Below are 14,759 nucleotides of genomic sequence, written 5' to 3'. Positions count from 1 at the left end.
ACAAGATTCAGGTTAAAACAGAAAACAACATTCTAATTTGTCACACACATGTACAAAGCCAAGTTCTACCCTTGCAGGCCTTCAGTGCTACCCCCTGGAATCAATGGACCTGCATGCTTATTTGACAGCAGAATTTGGTTCATATTTTGGAAGTGCAGATTAAGAACTCTGCAACAAAACTGCCTTTAAAATGACAAAGAAAAAATAAGATGTGTCTTCTCTGGTCGTTCAAAAAAATATTTAGATTTTGATTTTGCTGCTGATGAAATATCCAGTAAGAGAGTCCATGAAGCGTGTCACAGGTTTTTCATCACAAAGTGAATTTGGGATGCTCTGCAATAGCAGGGTCAGCATAGCTGAAAATGTCTTCATAGTAATTTGACTCATAGCTGTCAAAACAATCAACAGGTTACAGTGAGTTTTACTGCGATCTTTAGTTAAAATCAGAACACCACAACTAGCATAGTGAAGCATTCAAACTATTCAGACAGTAGCACTTCTGTTTATTATTATGCTGAAATATGGCAATAAAAATCAAATTCAGTTTAATTGCTTGAGATTGAAACCGTTTTTCAATTAATACAAAAATAGATCTGTCAGCACGATCTGTGTGTATGAAAAATATTCCTTAAGTCAATTTTAACAGATTTCAAAGAACAGTTAACTGTAAATGGTTCTTAAAATTAGCTGTTTTAAAATTAAGGATTTTCAGCAGTGCTCAGCACACAGAGCATTAGAAAAATGTCACACTAAGTGTATAAAGAATCTTTAACCCCATCAGAAATACTTACGTAAGAAAGCTCTATAGAAAGAAATACCCAGTTTCAGTTTTCTAATCTACTACAGAATGTATAACTCTGACTTCAATGGAGTTATTCCTGACTGAGATCAACGTGTGCGTGAAAGAAGAATCTGACTCTTTAATTCATGAATTACATGCAAAATGCTGCCATTATAATTGATTCATTTCAATATCCATGGGTTTATTTAGGTCAATACAGAGTCTTACCGAGTCAGTTGTGCAAAGGTATAAACCTTTACTTATTAGCCGATCTGATTTGTAAGGGGAAAGGGAGAGGGAACTGTGGGTTTTATAATAAAAGCATGAAATTTGCCACCATGTTAGGACATGACCTAATACAGATTTTCAGACATGGGGCTATTGCCAGGTCATGCAAGTTGGCTGTGGCAGCCATTTTAAAAACATTGTCAGAATCAGCAAATAATGTTTTACAACTGGACAGACAAGGTTCTTGGTTTTGCTTCAACAAGACCTTAAAATTGGTGTAAGGACACATTTTGTACTAATTTTGATTGTCAGTGTGGTCTTGGAAGAATTTAATCCCATTTCTCTTTTTTCTTTCAGATACTACTTTGGTTGTGTGAAAGCTGCTTTATGATTGAGTAATATTAACTATACACAGTAGTGAAAGATACAGATTACTATTGGCTGTTACTGATGCTTCAAACCTGTCAAAAAGATACAAGCTTGTTTGAGAGCCAGGTCCATCAATGGAGACATCCCATTCCTCTACTGACTGGGGCAAGCGTGTGTTTTGTCAGGATAACACAGCTACAGAGTTGATTAATCCAGCAGAATCAAAAAGAGAGCATGTTGGATCTGGCCATCAAACTCTAGCAGAAAATATCAGATGTTTCCATAAGATGAATGCACTTCCCATATCCACAGACAGATGATGAGATAATGGTGATGGTACTGAGAAGACTTTGAACAAGAACAATGGATGTTGGCACAAATCCTGCTCTGTCAAGTTTTAAAAAAAGCTGAAAAACCTGTGGATCACCCTGACGAACTATAGAGGAAATACACATGTCTAGGTGACCAAAACAAAGGACCTCCAGAAAAAGAAGGGTGCTTTATTTGTGAAGTGAACATACTATCAGAAGACCTCCATGAAGCTTCTACTCTCAGCATTGAGAGTTGAGTCCACAACTGTGCACCTGAGCTGTAAGACCAGTGTTTGCTTGCAAAACTAAGTGCAGGGGACTTAGTGGCCCAAGAGACAAGGTATCATGCAAGATGTTTGGTCTCTCTCTACAACAAAATAAGGGGAAAGAAATCTGAGCAAAGCAACACAGAGAAGATATCACATGGGAGTGCCTCTTCTGAACTGACATAGATTGAAGAGACAAGACTGAATGAAAACGTGGGTCCAGTGTTTAAACTAGCTGTCCTCGCGATGCTCTATACAGCTAGATCAGAACAGCTGCCTGTGCGCATTCACAACACAGTGAAATAAAATCCCATATCCTTTCACACATTCCAGCTCTCCAAGCACACAAAGAAGGATCTGATGTGCTCCTTGCCTTCAACCAGGGCCTTAAACATGCCCTCTGAAGTGCATGTGAGGAAAACTGTGATGAAGCAGCATTTCACCTGCCCCAAACAGTAAAAATTATTCAAAGGGACCTGTTTTAAATAAAAACACAGTCTACTTGTATCATTTGACCCAGGATGCCAAGCAAAATCTGTGCTTGAGTCCCTACTGGCACTGATGTCCATAATATTGTGCGGTTCAAACATTAAAACTCAGTCAGAACAAGTTTCCATTCATCCAGCTATCCTTATTTTGGCACAGCTGCTGCAGTAGAACAGCAATATCCATTGCCGTGAAGGAACAGAAAGTTTGTACCACAACAAAGCTCGAGAAATGCCTTTTCCAGTCTACACTGGTTTGACAAATCATGCACTAACATGAAAAAGTGAGCTAGTAGATAGTTCCTTTAAACTTGGATTGTCCACTATCTCCTATGACAGTGTGTTTGCCTCTCTACCAGCATGGCAAACAATGCGTGCCAACACTCTGAGGACAAGAATGTAGTCTGTCTGCTCAAGCTCCATGGTGGTCTGTTCACTGTTGTGGCCATAGACAGCATAGACCACAATCCTAGTTCCACCACAGCAACAGACTCCTCCCAGGGAACTGGGACATCACGTTTTCAGCATCCCAGTACTGAAGTGGAGGGAGCAGTCCATAGACTTCCCACCCTGGACTGTGAGACTGCAGCATCAGTGAAGAAGTCTGTATCATCACTTCCTGAGTCTTATAGAATTGTCCTTCCATTGATTTTGAAGAAAATCAATGCTGCCATCCCTGATGCAAATGTTGAAATGAAAACAGACTGCCAATTGATTACGCAAGCCCTGCAAGAAGAATGCAGGTGGCTTGAACAAGTAAGGCAAGCAGCAAGTCTGGATACCTTCAATGGAGATCAAGACATTTCCTGGGCAGCTTACCATCCCAGACTTCGTCCCATCCATCACTGTGCTTCTTCCCCTCTTTCCAGATGACTCCAAGTCTGTGCCATGGATGTGATAAGGAATGCTGTGCACCACCTAAACCCATACCAAGTGCCGTGATCACTGTGGATCAACTCCTTTTCAGCATAATCAAACGGATACAGTTGACCTGGTCCGCTGGAAATGGAAAGGACAAATTTGTCATTATGTTGTGTGGTCTTCATCTGGAAATGGCAAGTCTAAAGCTGACTGAGATTGGCTAGAAGACAGTGGATGGACAGAAGCCCTTGTTCAGGCCAAAGTGGCTTCCCCAGGAACAGCTGACTCCTTCCTGAAAGTGTCTCATCTCACATGTGCTAGGCGGCCCACCAGGGGTCAGTACATCTTGCTCTAAAATGCATACACACAGTATACCCAAGGTCTCAGGGAAGATGAGGCCACATGGGGTAATATAAATGCTGTGGCAAGTGGAAACTAGAAAACCAAGCGTTCCACTTTTGACATACCACACTTAATCTGGAGCTTCTCGTCTTGACCTATGTGCTGTCAATCTGTGAAACTTTGCTTGATACATGGAATGCTTTGGAAAGCTGTCACTCTGGTTCTTTGCATTAGATCATACTAATTATGCTCAATAGGTGCCTGTTCATCCTCGAGCTACAGCAAGCCTTCATACAGTGCATCCAGACACAGCTAAAGAGTTCCTAAACAGAAAATCCAGTTTGCAAGAACCAGCATGTTTTCTCTGTAATTGCACTTGACCAAGCTCATGAGCAAAATAATGCTATAATCAAAGGGGATGGTGGAGCTGTTGGTCTAACACAATGTCCAGAGGCCCTTCGGCAGTGGATGATAGTGGGACCAGAGGTAGCCAGGGTGATAGGAGAATCTGAAGCCACAGCAGAGAAAGGAACCACCTGAAAAGGGTCTAACACCAAAGCACCGTGAGCAGATGATAGTGCCCAGGCTTCGTTTACACAACATGTCAAGGCATTTGTTGAGGTCATAGAAGACATGGGCAACCTCTTCTCAGAGGAGAGTGTAGACTTAATTAAACTGGACACTGAAGACATTGCAGACCCTTCTGTGATTGTCTCTGCTAGGGAGTTTGAGGAGCTCAAGCAGTAGCAGTACACCTCATTTAAAAGAGAGATTGCAAGACAAAACCAAGTCATTAACAGAGCCTATGAAGCAAAATAAACTCCCCTTGTTCAGCAGACCTCCTGAGCTCTCCCCTTGTTCAGCAGACCTCCTCAAATTGGAGCTCTTCTTCTTGAAAAATGGTGGGGAATGCGATGTTTCAGTATACTGAAGACTGAAAGATTTCCTTGTTTCTTAATTGATTTTAGGATGCATGTTTATGTAAGCAGCCTTTTCAATCTTTTTGAGATGCAGAAAGAGGAGGTTACTCACCCTGTGCAGTAACTGACATTCTTCAAGATGAGTGTCACTGTGGGTGCTCCATTTCAGGTCAAGGTGCGTCCCAGCGCCCCCTATCAGAGATTTCTACAGCAGTACCCCTACAGGCTGAGCATGCGCTGTGCCTGCCTCTCGAGCTGTCAGTGTTCTAATAGCACGTGCACAGCCTGGGCTCCTCAGTTCTTTCTCTACAACGGAATGTGTTATAAATTCCAAAGTAGAGGGGAGGAGGGCGGGTAATGGAGCACCTACAGGGACACTCATCTCGAAGAACGTCAGTTACTGCATAGGATGAGTAACCTCCTCTTCGAGAGAGAGATTTCCCTGTGGGTGCTCCACTTCAGGTGACTGAAAAGCAGTATCCCTTAGGATGGTTGGGACTTCGGATGGGGCAAGAAGGCTGTTGACAAGACAGCTCTACCCAATCTGGTGTCAGATGCTGCAGTGTGGATGAGAGTGTAGTGATTAGTGAAGGTAAGGTTCAATGCCCAAGTAGCTGCCTTGCATATATCAGACAATGGGACATTACGGAGAAAGGCCGTGGAGGTGGAGACAGCTCTTGTAGAGTGTGTCCTAACTGATGTAGGAGGTTGTATTTGCCTGAGTTGGTAACAAAGGCGTATGCAGTCAGCAATCCATTTGGAGAGCCTCTGTGTAGAGATAGCATTTCCCTGTGAGCGCTGAGTAGTAGACACAAAAAGTCTGGGGGTTTTCCTAAATGATTTTGTTCTATCCAGGTAAAAGAATAATGCTCTGCGAAAATCAAGAGTCTGCATTGTTGTTTCAAAGGCGTTAGGTGTGAGGTTTTGGGAAAAATGTTGGAAGGTGTACAGGTTCATTGAGGGGAAAGGAAGAGTGTATCGTAGGTAAAAACCTTGGATGCGTGCGGAGTGTGACCTTATCATGGAAGAACGTGGTATACGGAGGGTCCACCATAAGTGCCCCCATTTCTCCTACTTGTCTGGCAGACATGATTGCTATGAGGAAGGCGGTCTTCATGGATAGGTGGAGAAGGGAGCAGGTAGCCATCGGTTCAAAGGGTTTATCCATCAGGGCTTTGAGGACTAGGTGTAAATCCCAAAGTGCAGCAGGCAGTTTCACATCTGGGTATAATGTCTGGATGCCCTTCAGGAACCTTTTCGTGATTGGATGGGCAAAGACCATTACCTTGTCAACCTTATGGTGGAAGGCGGTGATTGCCATAAGGTGGACCTTGAGTGAGCTCATAGAGAGGCCAGATGTTTTAAGGTGTAGCAGGTAATCTAGTATCAGTGGGAGTGAAGCAGAAACTGGAGAGGTCTGGTTTGCCAGCGCACCAAGATGTAAACCGTTTCCATTTATGCAGGTAGGTAGTGCGCGTGTTGTGTGTTCTGCTGTGTAGCAAGACAGTTCGTACTTGGTCCGAACACGTTAACTCCGCATTAGAGAACCATTGATCGGCCAGGCCCTCAGGTGGAGATGTTGTACATCGGGGTGAAATAGTTGTCCCATGCGTTGTGATAGGAGGTTGCTGAGTGGTGGAAGGGAAATGGGAGGCTTAACCGACATGCGCAGGAGAAAGGGGTACCACGGTTGTCTGGGTCACACTGGGGCTATGAGAATGATGTCGGCTCTGTGTGCTCGTATCTTCTGAATTACACTGTGCAGTAGAGGCATTGGTGGGAACACGTACATGAGAGTCTTGGTCCAAGGGAGCATAAAGGCATCCCCCCGTGACTGTTTGCCCAGGCCTGCTCTGGAGCGGAATGTCGGGCATTTTTTGTTTGTTGCTGGGGTGAATAGATCCAGCTGAGGATAACCCCAGGTCTGGAAAACGTTGGAAAGAATGGTGTCATTGAGTTCCCACTCGTGCTGTAAGGGGAACGATCGGCTGAGCTCATCTGCGGTGGTATACTGAGAACCTGGCAGGTATGAGGCAGAGATATGGATGTTGTGTTGAAGGCACCAGTTTCAAAATTTTATCGCCTCTGTGCAAAGGGAGTGTGATCGGGCTCCCCCCTGTCTGTTGACATAAAACATGCACGCAATGTTGTCAGTCATGATTCGAATTCGGCAGTTTTGGATGATGGGAAAGAAATGGAGGCAGGCATTGTGTACGGCCCAGAGCTCTAGCAAATTTATGTGAAGCCTGGTTTTTGAAGTGGCCCAGAGACCCTGAGTGGTGAGATAGCCGATGTGTGCTCCCCATCCTGTGAGGGATGTATCTGTGGTCACGGTAATTAAAGGGGGATCTTGTCGGAAGGGAATCCTGGTGCAGAGGTTGATAGGAGAGGTCCACCACAGGAGTGAGTCCTTGACTTTCTGGGGCATAGTTAGTAACATGTTTAGCCTGTCTTGTTTGGTTTGTATACCATGGCGAGCCAACCTTGAAGGCACCGCATGTACAGGCGAGCATTTGCAACCACAAATGTGCAAGCGGCCATATGTCCTAAGAGCTGTAGGGAGTCTCGGACTGTAGTCTGTGGGCTGGCATGTATCTGGGTAATAAGGATGCCCATTGTGTGGAATCTGTCCTGGGGGAGAGATGCAAGACTGGTGGTGGAATCAAGGTGGGCGCCGATGAAGTCAATTTGTTGGATAGGTTGTAAGGTAGATTTGTTTTTGTTTATTTGCAGGCCCAAGGTGCGGGTTGCAAGAGTTGCGTGGCTCGCTTCCAACTGAGTGGGAGACTTGAGGAGACAATCTTCTCTTAGAGGAGAGTCTATTGATAGAGATTCTCTAGGTTTCAGTCAGGAGGAGGTGGTGGAAGAGGATAAAGTATGGGCCAGATCAGACGAGAAACATGCACATAAAGAATCTGACACATCAGAAAAAGGGCAGACAAATAAGCAGTGACAGGTTTTTAAAGTGCTTGTACACAAATGCTAGAAGTCTAAATAATAAGATGGGTGAACTAGAGTGCCTCATGTTAAAGGAGGATATTGATATAATAGTATCAGGGGATAGCTGTGTTAGTCTGTATCCACAAAAACAACAAGGAGACCGGTGGCACCTTAAAGACCAACAGATTTATTTGAGCATAAACTTTCATGGGTAAAAACCCCACTTCTTCAGATGCAGAGAACTGGATAAATTCATGGAGGTTAAGTCCATTAATGGCTATTAGCCAGGATGGGTAAGGAATGGTGTCCCTAGCCTCTGTCTGTTAGAGGGTGGAAATGGATGGCAGGAGAGAGATCATTAGATCATTACCTACAGCAGCATATTATTGCCTAGGCCGACAAGGCCTAAGCCTAGGGTGGCAAATTTGCAGGGGCGGCAAATTTATAATAGCCATAGGCGCCGACTTTACCCAGCGTCGGTGGGTGCTCATGCCCTCCCCTCCACAACTCCATCTCCCAAATCCCTGGCCCCGCCTCCTCCCATGGACGAGCTGCGTTTCCCCTCCTTCCCAGGCTTGCTGCATGAAAGCGCTGGGAGGGAGGAGAAGTGGAGTGGCAGCACGCTCAGGGCAGGAGGCAGAGAGGAGGTGAGTTGGGGGCGCAGGGAGGGCCGCAGCAAGTAACCGGGGGGGGGGGGGGCAGAGGAACCACTCCTCACCCCAGCTCACCTCCGCTCCACTGCCACCTCCTCCCCTGAGCGCACCGCCACTCCGCTTCTACTCCCTCCCTCCCAGTCTTGCTGCTCCGCTTCTACTCCCTCCCTCCCAGGCTTGCTGCAGGAAACAGCTGCCAGTGGGTTCAAACAATTTGAATAAAAACTAAAACAGGTTCATATAGCACTGGGGGCAGCAATTATTTCAGGGCCTGGGGGTGGCAAAATCATTAATCCACCACTGATTACCTGTTAAGTTCACTCCCTCTGGGACACCTGGCATTGGCCACTGTCGGTAGACAGGATACTGGGCTGGATGGACCTTTGGTCTGACCCAGTATGGCTGTTCTTATGTTCTTCTTAATCATTCAGGTAAGGAAGTATGAGGATTCCTTTTTCCCTGAGATGTGTTATTACAACTGCTAGCACCTTGGAGAAGACACGTTGTGCGGTGGAAAGGGAGGACCCTGTATTGGTAGTGTTGCTCTCCCACAGCGAACCTGAGGAAACGTTGATGGGCAGGGTGGATAGAGACATGGAAATATGCGTCTTGGAGGTTGAGAGTTGAAAACCAATCTCCTTGCTCCAGCGTCGGAATCATCATTGGGAGAGTAACCATCTGGAATTTCTGTTTCTTGACGAACTTGTTCAAACGTCGAAGATCGAGGATAGGGTGCCAACCGCCGCTTTTCTTTTCCATCAAGAAGCAGTGAAGTAAAACCCTTTCCCTCTGTGTTGAGGAGGTACCTCCTCTTTTTTTCCCCGAGATATAGGAGATGTTATGCACCTCCTGACAGAGCAATTGTCCGTGAGAGGGGTCCCTGAAGAGGGACGGGGTGGGAGGGTGGGAGGGAGGTAAGGAGAAAAAGCCTAACCCAATCTGATAATTTCCAGGACCCATCTGTCCGTAATGATGGTTTGCCAGTTGGCCAGGAATGGACGCAAACGGTGTCCAAAAAAAAAAGCTTGGTTGGAGCTGGCACTGGAGAGGGTGCGAGGTTTTCTATACCCTCGACAAAGACTTCAAATTTGTTTATTTGGGTTAGTAGGGTGGGTCGCCGTTGTTTGTGGAGGGTGACATTGTTGGTTCCTGGGCCTATGTCATTGTTGCATATCATATTGTCTGAAAGGTGGATGTTGCACAAAGGTATGGTAACATGGTCGTTGGTATGGCTGATATCTGTATTGTCTCTTCTTTGAGGCAGGTGTTTGGATGCCTAAGGATCAGAGAGTGGCATGGGAATCCTTCATGGAGTGAAGGACCTCACTGGTTGTAGCAGCAAAGAGCTTGTCTCCATTGAAAGGGAGATCTTCAACCTTATTCTGTATCTTCTTCAGAAAGGAGGAAGAAGCAAGCCATGAGGACTGCCGCATGACAACGGCCGTGGCTGTGGATCTGGCCGCTGTGTCCGCAGCATCGAGGGCGGCTTGAAGAGTCATGTGGTAGATCAATTGGCCCTCAGACACCACTGCTTTAAATTGTTGTAATTTATCCTCTGACACATCATCAATAAATTGCATTACCTTAGCATAATTTTTGTGGTCATATTTTGCTAAGAGCGCCACATAGTTCGCTACTCTAAATTGCAAAGTGGAAGAAGAATACACTTTGTGGCCAGAGGAGTCCAGTCTCTTGTTATCTTTGTCTGATGGAGTGGAGCAGAAGTGTTAGTATTTGTTTTTCTGATTGGCCGCATCGACCACTGGCGAATTAGGTGAGGGGTGCGTAAATAGAAACTCAGAACCTTTAGAAGGAACAAAATATTTTCAGTGGGTGTTGTTATAGCTGAGGTCTGCCAAATAGTTTTAGCAGGTTCCATAATGTCCCCATTAATTGGTAGAGCTATTTTGAAGGCGGTCGTAGCTTGCAGGATGTTGGTAAGCTGATGGTGTGTTTCAGGGACCTCCTCCCAGGTAATCTTGAGCTCTTCTGCTACTCTGTGAAACAACTCTTGAAAGTGAGCGAGTTCATCAGTAGCGGGAGGTGGTGGGGGTACCATGGCATCTTGTGGTGTTATCACTATAGAAGAGGTTTGTGGGCAGTGTCCTCTGTAGGGGTGGTGGCCACTTCAGGTCTTATCTGGGTTTCAGTGTAAGCAGGCAGTGGGGAGGGTCTGACAGCTTTCCTCAGGGCAGCCCGCGGAAGACCTGAGTGTGGTGCAGTGTAGGTCCATGGGCCCCAGTGTGGCCATTGCCCTGGAGGAGAGGGGGGGGAACAGGTAGTCCCATCCAGAGATTGCCATACTAGTGTGAATAGCCTTGAGGATATGGAGAGCGTGCTGTAATGCGTCTCCTGGTTGTAGGTAACTGACTCTGGGAGAGTATTGAGAGAAAAACAACTGGTCATCATATTCCTCTTCCTCCACCCACACTTCATTGGAGGGGTTTGAAGTGGTAGGAGAGTACTGAAGGTAGGGTGCTAAAGGTCTCAGTGAGAGGCTGGTGCTGAGAAGAGGAGAGTCAGGAGCATGGGACACCCCTAAATCCTCTGGCTGTAAAAGCTGCGGTGGAACCGAGTGACCAGGAGTCGGTGCCGGTGTAGCTGGTGGAGGCAGAGTCTCCTGGGGCGTCTGCTGGTGCACCAAAGGGTGTCCCGGGGGCACAGGCTGGCTCCGCAGAGTAGGAGCCCCTGAGGTAGCCACTGCAAGGGAGGCTGCAGACGTCAGGAGGTTCAGTGCTGAGAGCGGCGGCTGTAAAAGCGGCACTGGAAGATCAAAGGACGGTGCCGCAGCCACCGCTTGTGCTGTCGGCACCGTAACAGCTCTCAGCACTGCACTAGCAAAGGTGGCCGTAGGAGAGCTGAAAGAGGCGGGCAACTGGAAGCCCTGAGCCTTGGCACCATGTAGTGGGGCAGCCAACTCACGGTCGATGCCCGAGGTATCTGCCGTGTGGAAGGTGCTGAGCCGCGGAGCCGCAGTCAGCAGAGACCGGAGAGCCAGTTTTAATTTCTTCCCCAAGGAACGACTCCTGAGGGGAGAGGAAGCTGGCCAATTTTTTTGCTTTTCCTTTGCCTCTGGAGGGTGTCACAGAGGTTTGCTGGCCAGGGTCAGAGGCAGGTCTGAGGGAGTTTTCCTGCAGCAGCATTTTAAGCCTGAGCTCGCTGTCCTTGCGGGTTCACGCTTTCAATTTGTTACTGTGGACGCATTTTGGGGGTACATGAGACTCCCCCAAACAGCGTATGCACTGTGAATGCCCGTCTGAGATGGGGATGGCATCCTTACAGGAGGCGCATCTCTCGAAGTCTGGGGAGCCAGGCATCTCCGAATCCGCGGAGGGGTTTTTTGGGTTTTTTTTTAAGAAATAAAAGTAACAGCTAATGTAACTTATCTAAGTATTAATTCTAATGACTGAAACTATCTAACTAAACTGAGAAACAAACTACCTAGCTAGTCTCAAAGAGCACTGCTGAACTCCGTCTCTAGCCGGGGAGGGTAGCGAAGGAACTGAGGAGCCCGGGCTGTGCACGCGCTATTAGAACACTGACAGCTCGAGAGGCAGGCACAGCGCGTGTGCAGCCCGTAGGCTACTGCTGTAGAAATCTCCGATCGAAGGTGCTGGGACGCACCTTGACTTGAAGTGGAGCACCCACAGGGACATCTCTCGAAGAAGAATATCCTGTTAAGCACAGACAGATCTGAAATATGGTTATTAGCAAAAAGAAATGTAACTTTCTGTTCATGAACAGAAACTTGTAAACTTATTGTTATATTTCTATGTAATTAATATTTTTTGTAAATACTCCTTGGTGGCACGCTACAGAGCATGTTAATTCTAAATATTTTTGTATAATCTCAAGCCATCACATTTCATTGCTTTATTTTTAGGACACCTAGGACAATAGGAATAGAAAAATATAAAATAAAATACAAAAAAAACCCAGTGGGATGTTTTAATACCATAAACAATCAGTATCTGAAAAACATTAGAAAAAATGAATTCAGAATTTAAAATGGCTGCCACGGCCAGCATGGGATGAGTTGGCGATGGCCTCATATTTGAAAATCTTTATAGGGCATGCCTTATGACTCTGGGAAATTTCATGCTTTTATCATAAAATCCACAATTCTTTCACAAATCTGATCAGCTGTATGTGAGGTAAAAGAGTAAAATGAAGGACTAATTTATTAGACAAAGAAAAAAATCCCTCTCCCTAAAAACCCATAAAATTGAGCTCATTATAAACCTATTGGGGTAGTTGCTGGGATTTAGCCAGTCTGTACAGAATGCAGGGTAGCGAGTATGTGGAAAACTGGCCTAAAACTTACCTTTGCACATCTCTGTTGTGATGACTGTGTGCAGACGCAGTCCTTTTTGTATTCTTGTTCCTTATCTAAACACATTAGTAGGGTATGTATCTTGGGGCATATTGTGCCAATTTTTAGGCGAAGATTCCCCTTTGACTTCACTGAGAGTTCATTTTAAGATTCCCCATTGACTTCACTGAGAGTTCATTTTAAGAACTGATGGTGCGATAAAGCTTTGGTTTCTGAGAACCTGCAGTCTCTTCCACTCTTAAATTGTACTTGGGAGTTTTGTAACTTTTATTTGTAGAGTTGGTCAAAATTTTTCTCAAAAAAAGAATTTTTTGTGAAAAATGGCCTATTTTAGGAAACTAAACTTTTTGTGAGAACTTACTGGCATTATCCATTTTTTTTTTTTGCTTTTTGAAAAAATATTCCCTGGCATTTTTAATCCACATATTATTAGCAATGTTATTGAAATGTTTATAAAAATCATTTTAGAAATCATTATTGAAATGACTAGTTAACTGAAAACTCTGTTTCCAGTAAGAAAATGTGATGATCAGGAAATGAAAAATTTAGATTTTAATAAAAATTAATAATATTTTGATTAAAAACTCACAAAAAACACCATGAAAAATGGTTCCATTTCAAACTCTGTGAAACAAAAACAACTTTGAAATTTCAGGGTTTTTTGTTGTTTTTCGTTTTGCTTTTGTGGATGTTTTTTCCTCTTCCCAGTTATTTTGTCTAGTTATTTATTGACTTTAAATTACTTTCACATGAAATGAATAATACAGGGCATTTCTCTGGCTACACAAGGGAGACTGAGTGTTTTCCCTCCAAACACTCCCATATTTTTGTACAAATACAAAGAGTATATATAGTAGCCTGGCCTACAGCAGCAGAGCCTGGAACAGTCTGCCTCAGAAATCCATGGCCACACAAACAGGTTACTCAATTCTAGTGCTGTAACTCCCCCCAAAGACTACGCAGTCCTTGTGTGTGTATTTGTGAGCCGGGAGGTAGCAGGGGATAACAGAGGGTATGTCTACACTACAATTAAAGACCTGTGGCTGGCCTGTGCCTGCTGATTCAGGCTCCCATAGCTTGGGCTAAGTCTGTGTTTAATTGAGGTATAGACGTTTGGACTGAGGCTGGACCCTGGACTCTAGAACCCTGCGAGGTAGGAGGGTCCTAGAGCTTGGGCTGCAGCCCAAGCCCTAATGTCTACACCACAATTAAACAGCCCCTTAGCCTGAGCCCTGGGAACCTGAATCAGCTGGCACAGGCCAGCCATGGGTGTTTAACTGCTGCATAGACATACCCTGAAGGGCTGCAGATGGGCTTGGGAATCAGGAGTTGTTGAGCAGGAGAGACAGGGAGTTTCTTTGCATGGACTTTCCTAACCTCAGGCTGCTACCTACCATGACAGGCTAAGCTCCTAGAGACCAGCTCAGCCTGCTGTGTGCAGCCAGCACCCTCAGCCTACCAGGCTTTGAATCCAGGCATTCCGTGCTGGATTCTGTCTTTCCTACTTCAGTAGGCGCACGCTAGGACTGCATCACCTCCTTCAGCACCTTACCTCTTTGTTGGCATAAACATCCACTGTTTAATTTTAAACAGTGAAGACGACATGTATATGTACATACAAAATAGACACATACCAAACGGCATAAGTAAAAATAGGCAGTACTGTCTGTGTCAGGCATTATGCAAATAGTAGAATGTAGAACCCATTACCTCATTTTATACCATTGTTATAGCAGCAGGTGTGCAACCAACAAAGCAAATTGCTGTGGGCCAGAGATGGAGATATGAGAAAGGGTAAACATTCAGTGAAGGAAGAGAGTGAATTACAGGGATAAAGCCTAGTACTTTTATACCAGAGCACTCGCTAGAGAAGATTGTTAGTAAGAGGGGACACAAATAGGATTCAGTAACTTTTCTAATATTGTTAGAACATGCAGATCAGTTTTAAGACACCCTCTCATGCCCCAATTTAATTGGTTATTATCTTATAATTAACGTGGCAGCCTGGAGTCTTTTATTAGCTTGATCATTTTAGTATAAGAGTTGAGCTGAGAAAACCAGTTACTTACTGAATTTATGCCTGTCAGTCAAACCATTGTTGAGAGGCCTAATACATGAGAGGTTTTGTTCTGATGGAAAAGGGAGGGAAATCTAATTAAAACCAACATTACAGTTTGCTAGGAATAACCTGGGTCATACTAACATAACAACAGGATCATCAGAACATTTTCTTCACAATGGCACATCATATAGCATTCTCCTGGTTCTAG

The 14,759-nt window shown here is 45.1% G+C and overlaps 1 protein-coding gene and 1 long non-coding RNA gene across 8 annotated transcripts in view; one reads left to right on the top strand and one right to left on the bottom strand.

The window, feature by feature from the left end:
- LOC122464615 overlaps positions 1-14,759 on the top strand; it is a 26,220-nt gene extending 11,461 nt beyond the window's left edge. The window contains exons 2-3 of one of the 2 annotated variants that reach the window (XR_006288812.1): positions 1,367-4,738; positions 8,588-14,759. This is a non-coding gene — a long non-coding RNA (uncharacterized LOC122464615). The remainder of the gene's footprint in view (positions 1-1,366; positions 4,739-8,587) is intronic. The other variant, XR_006288813.1, reaches the window with a different exon arrangement.
- The window catches only part of PLEKHG4B (pleckstrin homology and RhoGEF domain containing G4B), a 196,888-nt gene continuing 182,438 nt past the window's right edge, over positions 310-14,759 (bottom strand). For 5 of the 6 annotated variants that reach the window (XM_043540377.1, XM_043540381.1, XM_043540382.1 and 2 more), the window contains 2 exons: positions 14,559-14,618; positions 310-389 (listed from right to left, as the gene is read on the bottom strand). In XM_043540377.1, coding sequence (XP_043396312.1) covers positions 14,577-14,618 — 42 coding nt within the window. In that variant the 3' untranslated portion in view covers positions 310-389; positions 14,559-14,576. The remainder of the gene's footprint in view (positions 390-14,558; positions 14,619-14,759) is intronic. The other variant, XM_043540380.1, reaches the window with a different exon arrangement.

Source organism: Chelonia mydas, chromosome 2 (assembly GCF_015237465.2).
Source record: "Chelonia mydas isolate rCheMyd1 chromosome 2, rCheMyd1.pri.v2, whole genome shotgun sequence".
NCBI classification, from domain to species: domain Eukaryota; kingdom Metazoa; phylum Chordata; order Testudines; family Cheloniidae; genus Chelonia; species Chelonia mydas.
Note: the sequence above shows the minus strand (reverse complement) of the source record. Positions and strands in the feature narration are given on the sequence as shown.